Source organism: Scyliorhinus torazame, chromosome 1, assembly GCF_047496885.1.
Source record: "Scyliorhinus torazame isolate Kashiwa2021f chromosome 1, sScyTor2.1, whole genome shotgun sequence".
Taxonomy (NCBI): domain Eukaryota; kingdom Metazoa; phylum Chordata; class Chondrichthyes; order Carcharhiniformes; family Scyliorhinidae; genus Scyliorhinus; species Scyliorhinus torazame.
This window is the reverse complement of record NC_092707.1, coordinates 35,770,332-35,789,781: the sequence shown is the minus strand read 5'-3', so window position 1 is coordinate 35,789,781 and position 19,450 is coordinate 35,770,332. Positions and strand designations below refer to the sequence as shown.

Here is a 19,450-nt window from a genome sequence, read left to right as displayed (position 1 = left end):
GTGGATCCTGTTGGGTGGAGGTCAGTTTCTCCACTCTGTACCCTGGCATGGCGAGGAGGATCTGTTTTTAACACTCGCGAAGGTGATGTTTGAGATGAGGAGAAGGATGGAAGGGTTGTACAATTCATGGACTTTGTTTATTATGCACTTTCAAGAACTGGATGGCATCAAACATCAGGGGGAGGGGGTGTTGGGGTGGGGGTGGTGGTGTGGACCGTGTATATTGTTGGTGACTATGTATGTGGATCTGTAAAGATTTAATCACCTGCTAATGCTCGCATTCCAAGCATTGTCTGGCATCTTTGAATCTGTCTATATATATGTTTCTGGAACATACCTCTTCATTCACCTGAGGAAGGAGCAGCGCTCCGAAAGCTAGTGACATCGAAACAAACCTGTTGGACTTTAACCTGGTGTTGTAAAACTTCTTACTATGTATGTGTGGATGGTGGATTCCTGAATCCTTTTCTTTGATGTTTGCATTTAAAATATTACGGGTTGTTTGGGGGTTGGTGGGAGGGAGGAATTGTTGGCCAGGGGATTGACATTATATTTGTTACCGTTGATTGTTTGTTGGTGGATGTAAACTTGGATGAAAAAGTGAAAAAAGAGAATAAAAATATTTTTAAAAATATATATAACTGACATTAGCATCTAGGATTGTAATTAGTTAAGCCAAGAAAGATTAGTCGCTATGAGAAGATTTGGAGGTCACATAATGTATGAAACATATAAGATGTAATACAGCTGTTAAAGAAAAGCGGACTCATTTCTGAATTGGAAAGAAGCCTGATGTGACAGACAGCCGGAAATTAACAAATGTAAGGCTCATTGAAACAACCTTTCAATGTGCCAGTACACATGTCCCCAATAATGGATCTCTTTTCCTGATTGTCAAACAAACAATATCAGCTTTAATTATGTAATATCCTTTGTCATTGTTTGTGAGCTGAATATAGAGCACACAGAGTAACATCCTTGGTGACAAATAACCCAATAAAGACTTCCTTGATTAAGAATTGTCTCAATCTACAACATAATTAATTGTGTTTCAAGTCAAACAGTCCACTCAAAATAGTCTTTTGGGGGGGGGGGGGGGGGGGGGGGGAGAGAGAGAGAGAGAGAGAAAGGATTGTGAAGTAGCCTCAATACACACCATCAGGCTCATTCTGGTTGCTGCACCTCTGGTTCTGAAGTTCATGGATACTTGATCTCTGCTCCAAGTCTTCAGTCTCTCCTGCCTGAAAACAGTAATTATATTGATCGTATGAAAGGAGATCAAAAATAAAGACAGCCAGGTTCAGAAACATTGTAAATTTATCCAGCTGAATTTATAATGAATGTTGCCTACATGTAAAAGTACGTTTGAAGAGAGTGACATGTCATTTTCGCTCCCCTAAGTTATATAAAAAGGTGCATAAATACAACATCAATTATGGAGACAGGAACAGAAGGAAGCCATTTAGTCTTGAGGCTGTTCCATCATTCAATGAAATCAATGTTGAACCTGTGATCCAACTCCATATACCCTCCTTTTCCCTATATCCCTGAACACCCTCAGTTAACATAAGACCATAAGACATAGGAGCAGAATTAGGCCACTTGACCCATCGAGTCTGCTCCGCCATTCAATCATTGCTGATATTTTCTCATCCCCATTCTCCTGCCTTCTCCCCATAACCCCTGATCCCCTTATTAATCACGAACCTATCTATCTCTGTCTTAAAGACACTCAGTGATTTTGCCTCCACAGCCGTCTGCGGCAAAGAGTTCCACAGATTCACCACCCTCTGGCTGAAGAAATTCCTCCTGATCTCAGTTTTAAAGGATCCTCCCTTTAGTCTGAGATGGTGTCCTCTGGTTCTAGTTTTTCCTCCAAGTGGAAACATCCTCTCCGCGTCCACTCTATCCAGGCCTCGCAGTATCCTGTAAGTTTCAATAAGATTCACCCTCATCCTTCTAAACTCCAACGAGTACAGACCCAGAGTCGTCAACCGTTCCTCTACGACAAGTTCTTCATTCCAGGGATCATTCTTATGAACATCCTTTGAATATCTTCTGAACAGAAATCTATCAATCTCAAATTTAAAATTAATAATTTACCCAGTAACAACTGTCATCTGCAAGAGAGAATTGAAAACTTCTACCAGTCTTTGCGTGTAGAAATGTTTCCTAACTTACTTGTTGAAGCTATGGTTTTAATTTTTAGGTTATGTGCCCTAGTCCTAGATTCCCCAACCAGCAGAAAACATTTCCCTCTACCTACCCTGTTAGTTCCCCTTCATATCTTGCAAACTTCAATCAAATTACCCCTTAATCATTGAAATTCCAGGAATACAACACCAGTTTGTGTAATTTCTCCTCAGAATTTATTCCTTGGTCTCCAGTTCATTATTCAAGTAAATCCATATTATATTCCCTCCAAGATGTGGTGCCCAGAACTGCTCAAAGTACTCCAGCTGTGGTCTAACAAGGGCTCTGTATAGCTGTAGCATAACTAACTCCTTGTATTCTATCTTTTAGATATAAATGCCAGCATTCCATTAGTCTTCTTGGTTTTTTTATGTCTGCCCAAAACATTTTAATGATTTACATGCAAAGAGCCCAAAGCAATTTTGGATTTCCACTGCTTCTAGTTTTTCACTGTTTAGAAATTGGGGGTTGGTTAGCTCAGTTGGGAGGATGGCTGGTAAATGATGCGGAGCAGTGCCAACAGTACAGGTTCAATTCCCATTCCGGCTGAAGTTATTCATGAAGGCCTGATCCACCATCCCCCTCGCCTAAGGTGTGGTGACCCTTAGGTTAAATCACCAACTGACAGCTTTCTCTCTCTCTCTCTCTCTCTCAAAGGCGAGAGCAGCCGATGGCCCTCTGGGATTGTGGGGACATTTTGGGGGGTCAGTGGGCTGGATGACTGGTTCATGATGCGGAGCAATGCCAACAACACGGGTTCAATTGGCTGAGGTTACTCATGAAGGCCCTGGCTTCTCAATCCCGCCCATCGCCTCAGGTGTGATGACTCTCAGGTTAAATCAACACCAGTCAGCTCTCTCGCTCAAAAGGAAGAGCAACCTATAGTCATCAGGGACTATGATGACTTTCATTTAGAAAATACAAAAGATAAATAGATTGGAGATTTGGGCAGAGAAATGGCAGATGGAGTTCAATCCAGGCAAATGCGAGGTGATGCATTTTGGAAGATCTAATTCAAGAGCGGACTATACGGTCAATGGAAGAGTCCTGGGGAAAATTGATGTACAGAGAGATCTGGGAGTTCAGGCCCATTGTACCCTGAAGGTGGCAACGCAGGTCGATAAGAGCGGTCAAGAAGGCATACAACATGCTTGCCTTCATCGGATGGGGTATTGAGTATAAGAGTCGGCAGGTCATGTTACAGTTGTATAGGACTTTGGTTAGGCCACATTTGGAATACTGCGTGCAGTTCTGGTCGCCACATTACCAGAAAGATGTGGATGCTTTAGAGAGGATGCAGAGGAGGTTCACCAGGATGTTGCCTGGTATGGAGGGTGCTAGCTATGAAGAAAGTTTGAGTAGATTAGGATTGTTTTTGTTGGAAAGACAGAGGTTGAGGGGGGACCTGATTGAGGTCTACAAAATTATGAGAGGTATGGACAGGGTGGATAGCAACAAGCTTTTTCCAAGAGTGGGGGTGTCAATTACAAAGGGTCGCAATTTCAAGGTGAGACGGGGAAAGTTTAAGGGAGATGTGCGTGGAAAGTTTTTTTACGCAGAGGGTGGTGGGTGCCTGGAACGCTTTGCCAGCGGAGGTGGTAGAGGCGGGCAAAATAGCATCATTTAAGATGCATCTAGACAGATATATGAACGGGCGGGAACAGAGGGAAGTAGATCCTTGGAAAATAGGTGACAGGTTTAAATAGCACATAGAAAAATACAGCACAGGACTTCCGGGTGCGGCGATGACCAGCTAAGTCGCACGTTTCGGCAGCTCCCGGTGGAACGGACTTTTGGGCTCTTAATAAGAGCCCCAACGGCAATTTTAACAGCTAAAAGTACTGTGCGGTAAACCAGAAGGGAATCCCCCCTGGATACGGATGGAAAAAGGAGAGGAAAGTGGCCGGATTGCGGTGGATCCTCTAGAGCAGCGGCAAGGAAGGCAAGCAAAAACCAAGATGGCGTCGGAAGGTGGCAGTTTAATATGGGGCCCTGAACAGCACGAGTTTTTGAAACGCTGCGTGGAAGAGCTTAAAAAGGAGATGAAGAAGGAGCTGTTGGCCCCGATATTACAGGCGATTGAAGGGCTAAAAGATGAGCAAAAGACCCAGGAGCGGGAGCTTCGGGTCGTGAAGGCAAAGGCTGCCGAGAACGAGGACGATATACAGGGCCTGGTGGTGAAGACGGAGATGCACGAGGCACACCATAAACGATGTGTGGAAAGGCTGGAGGTGCTGGAGAATAATGCGAGGAGGAAGAATTTAAGGATTCTTGGTCTTCCTGAAGGTGCAGAAGGGGCGGACGTCGGGGCATATGTGAGCACGATGCTGCACTCGTTAATGGGAGCGGAGGCCCCGACGGGTCCGTTGGAGGTGGAGGGAGCATACCGAGTGATGGTGCGAGGACCGAGAGCAGGAGAAATTCCCAGAGCCATAGTGGTGAGATTTTTAAGGACAGAGAGATGGTCCTCAGATGGGCAAAGAAAACGCGGAGCAGTAGGTGGGAGAACGCGGTGATCCGCGTATATCAAGACTGGAGTGCGGAGGTGGCGCGAAGGAGGGCGAGCTTTAATCGGGCCAAGGCGGCGCTTCATAAAAAGATTAAATTTGGAATGCTGCAGCCGGCAAGACTGTGGGTCACATATCAAGGGAAGCACCACTACTTTGAAACGGCGGATGAGGCGTGGACATTTATTGTTGAAGAGAAATTGGAATAAGCGGGTTATTAAAAAAGAACGTTTGAGACAAAGTGGTGGGGCGAATATGGGGGGCAAAGAGGGGGGAAAAAGGGGGGAGAGATGATTTTTATGTTGTTAATCCTGCGACCCGGTAACTTTTCTCTCTTCCACAGGTTGTGGGGGAGGGAGGAAGGGAGGTGGAGGAGCTGGAGGCGTTGGCCATTGGGGGCGGGGCCAAAAGGGAAGCGCGGGCTTTGTTCCCGCGCTATGATAATTATGGCGGGAATAGGGAAGCAGGAAGGAGGGGGCGTCGCACGGTGCGAGCCGAGGTCACGGGGGGAAGCCGAGGTCGGCCAGAGTTTGCTGACTTCTGGGAGCAACGTGGGGGGTGTAACTACGCTAGTGGGGGAATCTAGCGGGGGGGTGGGAGGGGGGATTTACTGGGTTGCTGCTGCTGGGGAGAAGGGGGAGCTGGTATGGGGTGGGGGGGGCGGGGCGGGAGGGCACCGCCTGGGGGGGACACAGCTGCGTGGGAACCGGGTGAGGAGCTGGATAAAAGGGGATGGCTAATCGACAAGGGGGGGGGGGGGTAAAGAGCCCCCCAACCCGGCTGATCACGTGGAATGTGAGAGGGCTGAGCGGGCCGATAAAGAGGGCACGGGTACTCGCACACCTTAAGAAACTTAAGGCAGATGTGGTTATGTTACAGGAGACGCACTTGAAACTGATAGACCAGGTTAGACTACGCAAAGGATGGGTGGGGCAGGTGTTCATTCGGGGCTAGATGCGAAAAACAGGGGGGTGGCTATACTAGTGGGGAAGCGGGTAATGTTTGAGGCAAAGACCATAGTGGCGGATAGTGGGGGCAGATACGTGATGGTGAGTGGCAAATTACAGGGGGAGGCGGTGGTCTTGATGAACATAGATGCCCCGAACTGGGATGATGCCAACTTTATGAGGCGCATGTTAGGACGTATCCCGGACCTAGAGGTGGGGAAGTTGGTAATGGGTGGAGATTTTAACACGGTGCTGGAACCAGGGCTGGACAGATCGAGGTCCAGGACTGGAAGGAGGCCGGCAGCAGCCAAGGTGCTTAAAGACTTTATGGAGCAGATGGGAGGAGTAGACCCATGGAGATTTAGCAGACCTAGGAGCAAGGAGTTTTCGTTTTTCTCCTATGTCCACAAAGTTTATTCGCGAATAGACTTTTTTATTTTGGGAAGGGCGTTGATCCCGAAGGTGAGGGGGACGGAGTATACGGCGATAGCTATTTCGGATCACGCTCCACACTGGGTGGACTTGGAGATAGGGGAGGAAAAAGAACGGCGTCCACCCTGGAGAATGGACATGGGACTAATGGCGGATGAGGGGGTGTGTCTAAGGGTGAGGGGGTGTATTGAAAAGTACTTGGAACTCAATGATAATGGGGAGGTCCAGGTGGGAGTGGTCTGGGAGGCGCTGAAGGCAGTGGTTAGAGGGGAGCTGATATCAATTAGGGCACATAAAGGAAAGCAGGAGAGTAGGGAACGGGAGCGGTTGCTGCAAGAACTTCTGAGGGTGGACAGGCAATATGCGGAGGCATCGGAGGTGGGACTGTACAGGGAAAGGGAAAGGCTACATGTAGAATTTGATTTGCTGACAACGGGTACTGCAGAGGCACAGTAGAGGAAGGCACAGGGTGTACAGTACGAATATGGGGAGAAGGCGAGCAGGTTGCTGGCCCACCAATTGAGGAAAAGGGGAGAAGCGAGGGAAATGGGGGGAGTGAGGGATGAGGAGGGAGAGATGGAGCGGGGAGCGGAGAGAGTGAATGGAGTGTTCAAGGCATTCTATGAAAGATTATATGAAGCTCAGCCCCCGGATGGGAAGGAGAGAATGATGTGTTTTCTGGGCCAGCTGGAATTTCCTAAGGTGGAGGAGCAGGAGAGGGTGGGACTGGGAGCACAGATCGAAATGGAGGAAGTAGTGAAAGGAATTAGAAGCATGCAGGCGGGGAAGGCCCCGGGACCGGATGGATTCCCAGTTGAATTTTACAGGAAATATGTGGACTTGCTCGCCCCGCTACTGATGAGAACTTTTAATGAGGCGAGGGAAAGGGGACTGCTGCCCCCGACTATGTCAGAGGCAACGATATCGCTTCTCCTAAAGAAGGAAAAAGACCCGCTGCAATGCGGGTCCTATAGGCCTATTTCCCTCCTGAACGTAGACGCTAAGATTCTGGCCAAGGTAATGGCAATGAGGATAGAGGATTGTGTCCCGGGGGTGGTCCATGAGGACCAAACTGGGTTTGTGAAGGGGAGACAGCTGAATACGAATATACGGAGGCTGCTAGGGGTAATGATGATGCCCCCACCAGAGGGGGAAGCGGAGATAGTGGTGGCGATGGATGCCGAGAAAGCATTTGATAGAGTGGAGTGGGATTATTTGTGGGAGGTGTTGAAGAGAATTGGCTTTGGAGATGAGTATATTAGATGGATACAGCTGCTGTATAGGGCCCCGATGGCGAGCGTGGTCACGAATGGACGGGGGTCTGCGTATTTTCGGCTCCATAGAGGGACGAGGCAGGGATGTCCTCTGTCCCCATTATTGTTTGCACTGGCGATTGAGCCCCTGGCAATAGCATTGAGGGGTTCCAGGAAGTGGAGGGGAGTACTCAGGGGAGGAGAAGAACACCGGGTATCTCTGTATGCGGACGATTTGTTGTTGTATGTGGCGGACCCGGCGGAGGGGATACCAGAGATAATGCGGATACTTGGGGATTTTGGAGAATTTTCAGGATATAAACTGAACATGGGGAAAAGTGAGTTGTTTGTGGTGCATCCAGGGGAGCAGAGCAGAGAAATAGAGGACTTCCCGCTGAGGAAGGTAACAAGGGACTTTCGCTACTTGGGGATGCAGATAGCCAAGAATTGGGGTACATTGCATAGGTTAAATTTAACGCGGTTGGTGGAACAGATGGAGGAGGACTTCAAGAGATGGGACATGGTATCCCTGTCACTGGCAGGGAGGGTGCAGGCGGTTAAAATGGTGGTCCTCCCGAGATTCCTCTTTGTGTTTCAGTGCCTCCCGGTGGTGATCACGAAGGCTTTTTTCAAAAGGATTGAGAAGAGTATCATGAGTTTTGTGTGGGATGGGAAGACCCCGAGAGTGAGGAAGGGATTTTTGCAGCGTAGTAGGGATAGGGGGGGGCTAGCACTACCGAGCCTAAGTGAGTACTACTGGGCCGCCAATATCTAAATGGTATGTAAGTGGATGGGAGAAGAGGAGGGAGCGGCGTGGAAGAGACTTGAGAGGGCGTCCTGCAGGGGGACTAGCCTACAAGCTATGGTGACAGCGCCGTTGCCGTTCTCACCGAAGAAATACACCACAAGCCCGGTGGTGGTGGCTACTCTGAAAATTTGGGGGCAGTGGAGGCGGCATAGGGGAAAGACGGGAGCCTCGGTGTGGTCCCCGATAAGAAATAACCATAGGTTTGCTCCGGGGAGAATGGATGGGGGATTTGGAACATGGCAAAGAGCAGGAGTAACACAATTGAGAGATCTGTTTGTAGATGGGACGTTTGCAAGTCTGGGAGCGCTGACCGAAAAATATGGGTTGCCCCAAGGGAATGCATTCCGGTATATGCAACTGAGGGCTTTTGCAAGGCAACAGGTGAGTGAATTCCCGCAGCTCCCGACGCAGGAGGTGCAGGACAGAGTGATCTCAAAGACATGGGTGGGGGACGGTAAGGTATCAGACATATATAGGGAAATGAGGGACGAGGGGGAGATTATGGTAGATGAGCTGAAAGGGAAATGGGAAGAAGAGCTGGGGGAGGAGATTGAGGAGGGGCTGTGGGCTGATGCCCTAAGTAGGGTAAACTCATCGTCCTCGTGTGCCAGGCTAAGCCTGATACAATTTGAGGTGTTACATAGGGCGCATATGACTGGAGCACGGCTCAGTAAATTTTTTGGAGTAGAGGATAGGTGTGCGAGATGCTCGAGAAGCCCAGCGAATCACACCCACATGTTCTGGTCATGTCCGGCACTACAGGAGTTTTGGGTGGGGGTGACAAAGGTGCTTTCGAAGGTGGTGGGGGTCCAGGTCGAACCAAGCTGGGGGTTGGCTATATTCGGGGTTGCAGAAGAGCCGGGAGTGCAGGAGGCGAAAGAGGCTGATGTTTTGGCCTTTGCGTCCCTAGTAGCCCGGCGCAGGATAAATATATGAATAGGATGGGAATAGAAGGATACGGACCCAGGAAGTGTAGAAGATTGTAGTTTAGTCGGGCAGTATGGTCGGCACGGGCTTGGAGGGCCGAAGGGCCTGTTCCTGTGCTGTACATTTCTTTGTTCTTTGTTCTTTGATACTGTTGATGTGGAAGGAAGCCAAGCCCCCGGGTGTGGAGACCTGGATAAATGACATGGCAGGGTTTATAAAGCTGGAACGGATTAAGTTCGTCCTAAGGGAATTGGCTCAAGGGTTCACCAGGCGGTGGCAACCGTTCGTCGAATACCTCACAGAAAGATAGAGGGAATGGAAAAGAAGAAGACAGCAGCAGCAACCCGGGGGGGGGAAGGAACCAGAAGGACTCTCAGGGAATATTAGTGTATAAGTATAATATGTATAGGTTGTTGTTATAGGTAATTGTATACTGGACGGCTGAATTGTATGTTTTGGAGGGTATTTATTTGGGACAAGGCAGTTGCCATTTAGTTTTGGTTTTTTAAATTTTGATGTTGTTTATATATTATTTATTTCTTGTTTAAAAAACTGGCCATTGTTATTTATATTGTTATATTACTGTGTGAAAGATACACAATGTACTGTTATAGTTGGCCAAAATTTTTGAATAAAATATATTTTTTTTAAAAAGAAAAATACAGCACAGAACAGGCCCTTCGACCCACGATGTTGTGCCGAACCTTTGTCCTAGATTAATCATAGATTATCATCAAATTTAGAGTGAGGAAGGAGGCCATTCGGCCCATCGAGTCTGCACCGGCTCTTGGAAAGAGCACCCCACCCAAGGTCAACACCTCCACCCAACACTAAGGGCAATTTTGGACACTAAGGGCAATTTATCATGGCCAATCCACCTAACCTGCACATCTTTGGACTGTGGGGGGAAACCGGAGCACCCGGAGGAAACCCACGCACACACGGGGAGGATGTGCAGACTCCAGACAGACAGTGACCCAAACCAGAATCGAACCTGGGACCCTGGAGCTGTGAAGCAATTGTGCTATCCACAATGCTACTGTGCTGCCCTTAAGAACAAATTAATCTACACTATATCATTCTAACGTAATCCATGTGCCTATCCAATAGCTGCTTGAAGGTCTCTAATGTTTCCGACTCAACTACTTCCACAGGCAGTGCATTCCATGCCCCCACGACTCTCTGGGTAAAGACCCTACCTCTGACATCCCCCCTATATCTTCCACCATTCACCTTAAATTTATGTCCCCTTGTAATGGTTTCTTCTACCTGGGGAAAAAGTCTCCGACTGTCGCCTCTATCTATTCCCCTGATCATCTTATAAACCTCTATCAAGTCGCCCCTCATCCTTCTCCGTTCTAATGAGAAAAGGCCTAGCACCCTCAACCTTTCCTCATAAGACCTACTCTCCATTCCAGGCAACATCCTGGTAAATCTCCTTTGCACCTTTTCCAAAGCTTCCATATCCTTTCTAAAATGAGGCGACCAGAACTGTACACAGTACTCCAAATGTGGCCTTACCAAAGTTTTGTACAGCTGCATCATCACCTCACGGCTCTTAAATTCAATCCCTCTGTTAATGAACGCGAGCACACCATAGGCCTTCATCACAGCTCTATCCACTTGAGTGGCAACTTTCAAAGATGTATGAACATAGACCCCAAGATCTCTCTGCTCCTCCACATTGCCAAGAACTCTACCGTTAACCCTGTATTCCGCATTCATATTTGTCCTTCCAAAATGGACAACCTCACACTTTTCAGGGTTAAACTCCATCTGCCACTTCTCAGCCCAGCTCTGCATCCTATCTACGTCTCTTTGCAGCCGACAACAGCCCTCCTCATTATCCACAACTCCACCAATCTTCGTATCGTCTGCAAATTTACTGACCCACCCTTCAACTCCCTCATCCAAGTCATTAATGAAAATCACAAACAGCTGAGGACCCAGAACTGACCCCTGCGGTACACCACTGGTAACTGGGCTCCAGGCTGAATATTTGCCATCCACCACCACTCTCTGACTTCTATCGGTTAGCCTGTTCGTTATCCAACTGGCCAAATTTCCCACTATCCCATGCCTCCTTACTTTCTGCATAAGCCTACAATGGGGAACCTTATCAAATGCCTTACTAAAATCCATGTACACTACATCCGCTGCTTTACCTTCATCCACATGCTTGGTCACCTCCTCAAAGAATTCAGTAAGACTTGTAAGGCAAGACCTACCCCTCACAAATCCGTGCTGACTATCCCTAATCAAGCAGTGTCTTTCCAGATGCTCAGGAATCCTATCCTTCAGTACCCTTTCCATTACTTTGCCTACCACCGAAGTAAGACTAACTGGCCTGTAATTCCCAGGGTTATCCTTAGTCCCTTTTTTGAACAGGGGCACGACATTCGCCACTCTCCAATCCCCTGGTACCACCCCTGTTGACAGTGAGGATGAAAAGATCATTGCCAACGGCTCTGCAATTTCATCTCTTGCTTCCCATAGAATCCTTGGATATATCCCGTCAGGCCCGGGGGACTTGTCTATCCTCAAGCTTTTCAAAATGCCCGACTCATCTTCCTTCCTAACAAGTATTTCCTCGAGCTTACTAGTCTGTTTCACACTGTCCTCGCCAACAATATGGCCCCTCTCATTTGTAAATACAGAAGAGAAGTACTCGTTCAAGACCTCTCCTATCTCTTCAAACTCAATACACAATCTCCTGCTACTGTCCTTGATCAGACCTACCCTCGCTCTAGTCATTCTGATCGGATCTGGATCGGCGCAGGCTGGGAGGGCCGAAGGGCCTGTTCCTGTGCTGTAATTTTCTTTGTTCTTTGTTCTACTCTGATCTAAACGCCGTCGCGTTTCTCAACGGCATCAACACAGCCTCAGGATCAGCAATTCTGGCCCTACAGGGGGCCAGCATGGCACTGGAGTGATTCACGCCGCACCAGCTGCTGATCCCGGCATCAACTGGGCACCGCGGGGTCCAAGCATGCGCAGTGGCACCGGCGGCAACGCGCACATGTGCAGTGGCTCCTTTCTCCACGCCGGCCCCGACGCAACATGGTGCAGAGCTACAGGGGCCGGCACGGAAGAAAGGAGGACCCCAGCCCGAGAGGCCGGCCCGCCAATCGGTGAGCCCGATCGCAGGCCAGGCCACATCGGAGGGCCCCCCGGGATCGGATCTCCCCTCCCTCCCCACAGGCCGCCCCGATCCTTCCATGCCGAGTTCCCGCCGGCTGAGAGCAGGTGTGGACGGCGCCAGTGGGACTCGGGCTTTTTACGACTGCTGCTCAGCCCAGCCCGGGCCGAGAATCGGTGGGGGGACATTCTACCGGCGCCGCACCAATCACGCCGGCACCAATGGCACCGATTCTCTACTCTGTGGAGAAACGCATGCCGGCATGGCGCGATTCGCGCTGGTCGCGGTGTTTCTCCGGCCCGGCCCCAGATGGAGAGAATCCCGCCCCCAATGTGAACGGCATCACACTAGCTTCTATTGAAATCTACTGGCACAGATTTTGTTTTCAACAAATTTGAATAGTGGCTCTCTATCCTATTATCTAAATAGTCAATACACCATGAGTAATGAAGCCCCACTGCAGATTTCGTTGGAATAGCACTAATCATTTTTTCCCAATTTGAATTCTTACCCATTCTGTATCTCCTGCTCCTCAGCCAATCTCGTAGCCAGTTACTAGTTTGTCTTTAATGTCATAAGATTTAATTCTGGCTCATGTGAGGGACTTCACTGAATATCTTCTTAAAGTCCAGATAAATAACATCCAATTTATATGAATGCAGTCAATAATGTCTCCTTGTGTACGGTATAGTTTCACAATTGCAGTTTATTTAAGAGTGGTGGTCAGGGAAGAAACTCAGCTCCTATTTCACAATTTAGCACATTACCTATCTTAAAATCAAAAACTTGTTACAGAAAAATAATGAAGGTAAAGTCTGTTCTGCCATTCAGCAAGATCATGGCTGATCTTCTACCTCAACTCTATTTTCCTGTACTATCTCATAATTCCCTTGATGCCGAAAAAAATCTATCGACCTCTGCATTCAATATGCTCAATGGCTGAGCATTGATGGCTGTCTAGGTAGAGAATTCCAAACCTTCACAATCCTTTAAGAGTGAAGAACTTTTTCCTCATCAAGCTATGTGTGAGGAATTGAACAAACGAATGTGATATAAAATAGTTAGTTCAAATATTAGTTACAGTAATGTGGATGTGATCAGTCTAATAGTAGTGAGTTCACAGACAAAGGATTTCAGAAAGCATGGCAAGTAAGGGGGACGGGTGTCTGGTGGAGGATGGGAAAAGGATGCTGGGTAACAAGAGGCCCAAGGTTAAGGAATACAAACTGAGCCAATCAGGATGTATGGCCAGGTCAGGAGGTGTATAGGATGGCTTATGGGAATCTTGTATGTGAAACTTGATGCCATTTGAATGTATTTGCAGAGATCTCTTTGTCTCCGACCTCATTCGTTTCCGAGGGGTCCAGGAGACAGTTTCTGTGTTCTGAGTCTCTGTGAAGCGAGTCAGACTTGCAAGTTGGTTAAAAGTAAATAATATTATACCTACAAATCCATCTAGAGTTTTATTGAGGCCAGACTGACAGGTAAAGAATTCAATATTGTCATGTGCACTGCCCATCCTCACCCTCCCCCACATCCTCCTTGTTGGGTGAGGACTGGCATTAATCCTCCTGCTCCAGCAAGTTGCCCCTCTGTTGGGCGATGTTATGGAGGATGCGGCAGGTCACCATGATGTGGGAGGCTCTCCTCGAATCATACTGGAGGGCCCCTCCAGAGCGGTCCATCCTGAACCGCATCTTCAGGATGCCGAAACACCACTCGATCACGCCACTGGTCGCTGCATGGGCATCGTTGCAGCAAGTATCCACATTGGTCTACGGCGTCCAGATAAGCATCATCAGCCACAACCTCAGCGGATGACCCCTGTCACCCAGGAGCCAACCCACCTGCCAGTGGGGGGCACCTCTAAGAGGCCAAGAACCGTTGAGTGTGCCAGGATGAAGGTGTTGTGCACACTGCCCAGGTATTGGGCACAGACGTACATGATGCGCATCAGCTGCACTTTCATCGAGTGGAACACCTTTCAGTTTATGAAGACCGGCCTGTCATCTGCAGGTGCTCACTGGGCGACATGCATCTCACCTATCAACCCTTGGACCCGGGGCATCTCGGCAATGATGGCACACCCAGCACTGGGCATCCTGGTGGGCTCGGTCCACATTGAAATGTATTGTGCTGACCGGGCATATAGGACATCCGTGACGGCGCGGATGCATCTGTGCACCGAGCTCTGTGCGATTCCGAACAGGTCCCTACTCGGCACCTGGAAGGATACGTGGCGTAAAAGGTCAGGATGACGGCCTCTGGGAGTGGGTGTCCGTCCCCATTCCCCCACGGTGCCAGGTGCGTCATGATCTGGCAGATATGTCGCATGCCCCCCTGCTCAGCCGTAGTCTAAAATGGTGTGCCCGTCCGGGAAGTCTTCAAATGACCCCGATGGGTCAAGCGGCCGTTCATTTTGGCCAGTCCCGCCGGCATGAATTACTCACCTCACGCACGGTGGGACCTGGCAGGTAAGTATACGGGAACGGTGGTCCTCGGAGGAGGGGGGGGGGGTGTGTGCCATGGTGGCCTGGCCCGTAATCGGGGCCCGCCTATCTGCGGGCGGGCTTGTCCCATGGGAAGACTTGTTTCTTCCGCACCGGGCCCCTGTAGAACATTGAACATACAGTGCAGTAGGAAGCAGAAGTAGGGCTCTGCCATATTGCCCGGGGGCCGGCGCGAAGAAGAGAACACCCCGCGCATGCGCAAAAATACGCCGGCCGGTCTGCGCATGCGCGGAATCACGCCGGCCGTTCTGCGCATGCGCAAGATCACCCGGCCGTTCCGTGCATGCGTGAACTCATGCCGGCGCCAACCCCTGTGCCATCCACCTCGCCCCTGAAAATGCGCAGAATTCCGCACTTTCGGAGGCTGTTGACGCCAGAGTGGTTGGCGCCGGTTTTCCCGCCGGCGTGGGGACTTAGTCCCCAGAAGGGAGAATCTCGCCCTTTAACTTCTGAAATCTGTCCCTTAAGTGCGCAAATTTATGAAACATGCCCCCCCCCCCCCCCCCCACACAAACAGGTTGGACAAATCTGGGATACCTTTCAGAGACATATGTTACTGAAGCCACTCAAAGGTGCAGCAGATGCAGAAGGAAGGCTATGTAAACCATTTTTAAAATTCTATTGCTTAAATGGTGTTCAAGGCTTGGTATTTTTCAGTGAGATCTGTTTTGCTGAAAAGTAAAAGCTATTCCCACAACATTTTATTGGCATGCTGAATGGAAACTTCCAGGAATTTTCATGATACGTATCTTGTGGGGCGGTACTTTAAAATTTGAAAAATGTGTGAATAAGACAGGAGTAGAATTTAAAGTCAGGAGTCAGGCTTGGGTGTTTTTAATTGTACTGATTTAGATATTCAGCAAAGGTAGATTGGAATAACTTCAAATCAACAATCTTATAATGGAGTGTCAATCCTATCCCTGTTAATAGTATTCATTCCTCACAGAAGATGCCATCTCTAAAAATGAGATAAAGTAATTGTGAAACCTGACTATTCAGCTGACTGGTTTGGAAAGCAGACTAGACCAGCTTTGGTGACCACTTTGTGACCTTTGCTGAGCCCATAAGCATGACCCCAACCTTCCTGCCTCTTGCCATTTCAACTCAACATCTTGCTCTTATGCCCACAAGTCCGTCCTTGAACTACTGCAATGTTCCAGTGAAACCCAACACAAACTGGAGGAGCAGCAAATTAACTTCCGGTTAAGCACATTATAGCCCTCAGAGCTCAATGACGTTTCTCCTCCAACATTAAAAAAAATATCCAAAACAGTTTTATTTTGAAAAATGCACCCCCTCCCCCATCTGCTACTTGTTCTTCAGTTTTGCTTTCACTGACCACTGACTTTTGTTTCTCCCACTAACACATTCTGATATCTTACCTTTATGTCACTACTAGCACCTCCCACTGCTATTAAAGCTTCCTCTGTCAAGTGACCTACACATCATGGTGCAATTTCTACTAGCTCCCACTTCCGCTCTGTCCCAGCTGCTCCACCCCCCCCCCCCCCCACCCCATACAATATATAATCCGTCACATTTCTCCTGATATTTAGCTCTGAAGAGTCGTATGGACTTGAAATGTTGACTCTATTTCCTCTGTCCGCAGATGCTGCCAGACGAGCGGAGCTTTTCCAGCATTTTCTGTGCCCAAGATTAACAAAAGAGAATCCCCTTTTATTTTTTAGGTTCAGCAATCAGTTCTATTCTATGCCTTCAATGTCTTATCATTGAATGGTAACAGAATAATACTGACAAACAATCTTCCTAAACTATAGTAGTAACATAAAATTTTAAAGTAGTTGTTGAGCTTCGCGCTTAATCACCTTCTCCATGGTACCAGAATTTCCTTCTCATGTGATGCCATTCCTGTTCATATTACATAGGTATACCCTTCAAAGTCCCCACTACTTTCTTGCACTGACTCCATTTGGGGCTTGCTACTGTCCCTTCTGCTTCTGTTCATTTATCCCACTATTTGTATTTAACTGTAAAGCAAGAAATCAGCTGTTTGTTAGTTTGCTGACATTTGCCAGCCTGGGATTTTCTGATGGAAGTGAAGATGCCTATTGAGTGCATCCACACAAATAAAGGGACATGCGTTGAAGTACATTATACATCACATTTATTACCTTAATTTCTATAGCATCCAGCACCAAAATGGCATGCGAGAATGGCCCCATTAAAGAGTGCAACTGATCACAAGATTATAGTTGCACCCTATCTACAAGTTCCATTTTCCTTCACTTGATCCCAACATAGATTTTGAAGTACAAAAATAATCTTCGGAGCCTGAAAATGAAATTAAGCTGAACTCAGGAAATTTGCTGAAGTCAGTGGTGACCAAGTTGGGTAGATGAAAAGCCCACTCCAGTGATGTTACTGACTTCACTCCAAAATAAAATAAATACGTTTAAATAGATGTTATTTAAATTCCGAGATCCACCAATTTTAAAAAATCTACCTTTGGTAAGGATAGGGTTACGGTTGACTGTAATGTTCGCACACACAAGAATAATCTGCTGGCACACACCATCTCCTATGAATTTACATGAGGTAGCAGAGGGAGTTTGGTTCCATGGTACTATATCCTAGCAGTGACAGTAGGAGAGAAAGAGCAGAAAAGTGACAGAAAAAGTAGAGGGAACAGGAACTACTTCACCCCACTACAGATAGTGTCATATCATTGGTTAGGATGAAAATTCAGCAAATCTCTTTGAAATAGGGAATAAGAAAATGTTATTTCTTTTACAGAAGTATCATCAGTTTTCAGCTGTTTTGATGAAACTGAAAGTTATTCCTCTGGTATTTTTTGGAGTACATTTTTAGTTTAAACTGGAGGCCAGAAATAACCAGAACAGGGACAATAGAAAATCCAGAGCAATTTAAATAAATTAAGTATGAATACCCCATTTGTTAGAGACCAGCATAGCCTGTTGCTATGCATCCTATTTAAATATGTAGGCCTGCCTTGTATTTACATTAGTCTCCTTTTTCACCTGTGATCGCAGCATGCAACAACTTATTGAACTGAAAAGAGATGGGGAAAATCAAAGTTCTGAGGCACTCAGACACATAGAAAACCTGTAGGTATTCATTTTTAAAATTCCCATCTCTTAACAATGGCTGAGTGGAAGAAACCATTTCTTTCAGAAACTGAACATTATGATAACATAAGCTCAATGCATGATGTGTTCCAGAATAGCCTAAAGATACCAATGGAAAATAGGTAAATTTAAATAGATATTCATAAAACTCTATTCCAAGTGACACACAAGTTATGGGGCTAGAAGTTTGCTTGCATAGTGTTGCTTCAAAGCAGTGCTATGCAGACTATGTCATTTCCATAGGAGCAGGGAATACCATAGGGCATTACCCATGTGACCTGCACAAGTTTCTCCATTGATAAGGAGAAAGCTTGTGCAGGTCACACATGTAACGTCCTGCAACACTGCCTGTCACCAAGGAATCAATGTAGTTTATGATGCACAATGTTAAAGGGGTGCTATGAGAAAGGATTTTTAGCCCACGTACAGTATTCACTCCTTTGTCCTGCCTCCACACTCCCCCTTTTCCTGCTTCTGCAATTGCTTAAAATCTGTTACATCTCAATATTTTTGAGTTATGATGAAAGGTCATTGCCCGGAAACATACTGTAGAGATCTTTATATATACAAGGGGTCAATGTAGATGTAATATAACTGGGCAAGCACTAGAGGGAGCGCGGGAGAGGTATAAATAGAGACGGACAGGAAGTTGGAGGGCACTTCACAGGAATGGCAGCTGGGAGCAGAACACAGACAGGCAGCTCAGATGTAACATAGTTTAAGCGCTGGAGAGAGAACAAACTCACAATAAAACATCTACTTCAACCAGACAAGGAATAACACAATTGCCCGGAAACATTAATGTGATTTGTTCTGCAACTATACTACCTGTCCTGAGCACTTACAGCATTTTTTATTTTTCAGATGTCAGATTTCCAGCAGCTGCAGTATTTTGGAACCTCAAATATTTGTAAAGTCAAAATAAAAACCCACATACATGTCTCCCATAATTGGACAGATCACCCTAAGATATAAGTGACATGAACACATCACCTCCATCTTCTCGACCATCAGGGATCAGTCACATATTTATTTTTACATCTAAAAGTTTTTTTACCACCAAGCTAGTATGAGGGTTATCATGTATAATGAAATAACACGTAGATGAGATTGGCTGATTCATTTTATTACTCATCCTCAGTATATACAGTACCTGTCCACATGATACATTCATTTCACAAAGTTCCACTCTGCTAGTCAAGCACAATGCATTCAACACAAAGATCTAGAAGCAGATGTGTTACAGCTAAATTCTGAAATCTTATATAGTGAGTGACTCAGTTGACAACAGAAGTCAGATGAGTACAATTGTTCCAAGATAAACCGCAGCACAGCAGCTTCAGCTATCTGGAATACTGTTCTCTGTGCTTGGCTCATCACAGTTCTGAATCCACAAAAGCAGCTTATCTGCCTCGCACTGTGCCTTTGACATAGGTTGAACATAACAAGCAGCATTCAGGAGTGGAAAGATGCTGATGCCTACCAAATGTCCATTGCAACTAGCTGAATGACCCACATACCCACTGTTACGTTCTGGTGCTTGGCCGGATGGGTTAATTGCACTAAAGAACATCCAGTTCTTGACTAGTTTTAAGTTTTATTGTTGAACAATTATGTGGGTTAGATA

At 47.1% G+C, this 19,450-nt stretch overlaps 1 protein-coding gene across 2 annotated transcripts in view; it reads right to left on the bottom strand.

Annotated features, from left to right (window-relative positions):
• The window catches only part of smtnb (smoothelin b), a 772,002-nt gene that overhangs the window by 374,997 nt on the left and 377,555 nt on the right, over window positions 1–19,450 (bottom strand). For both annotated transcript variants that reach the window (XM_072486160.1, XM_072486170.1), the window contains exon 6: window positions 1,157–1,241. In XM_072486160.1, the coding sequence (XP_072342261.1) occupies window positions 1,157–1,241 (85 nt within the window). The remainder of the gene's footprint in view (window positions 1–1,156; window positions 1,242–19,450) is intronic.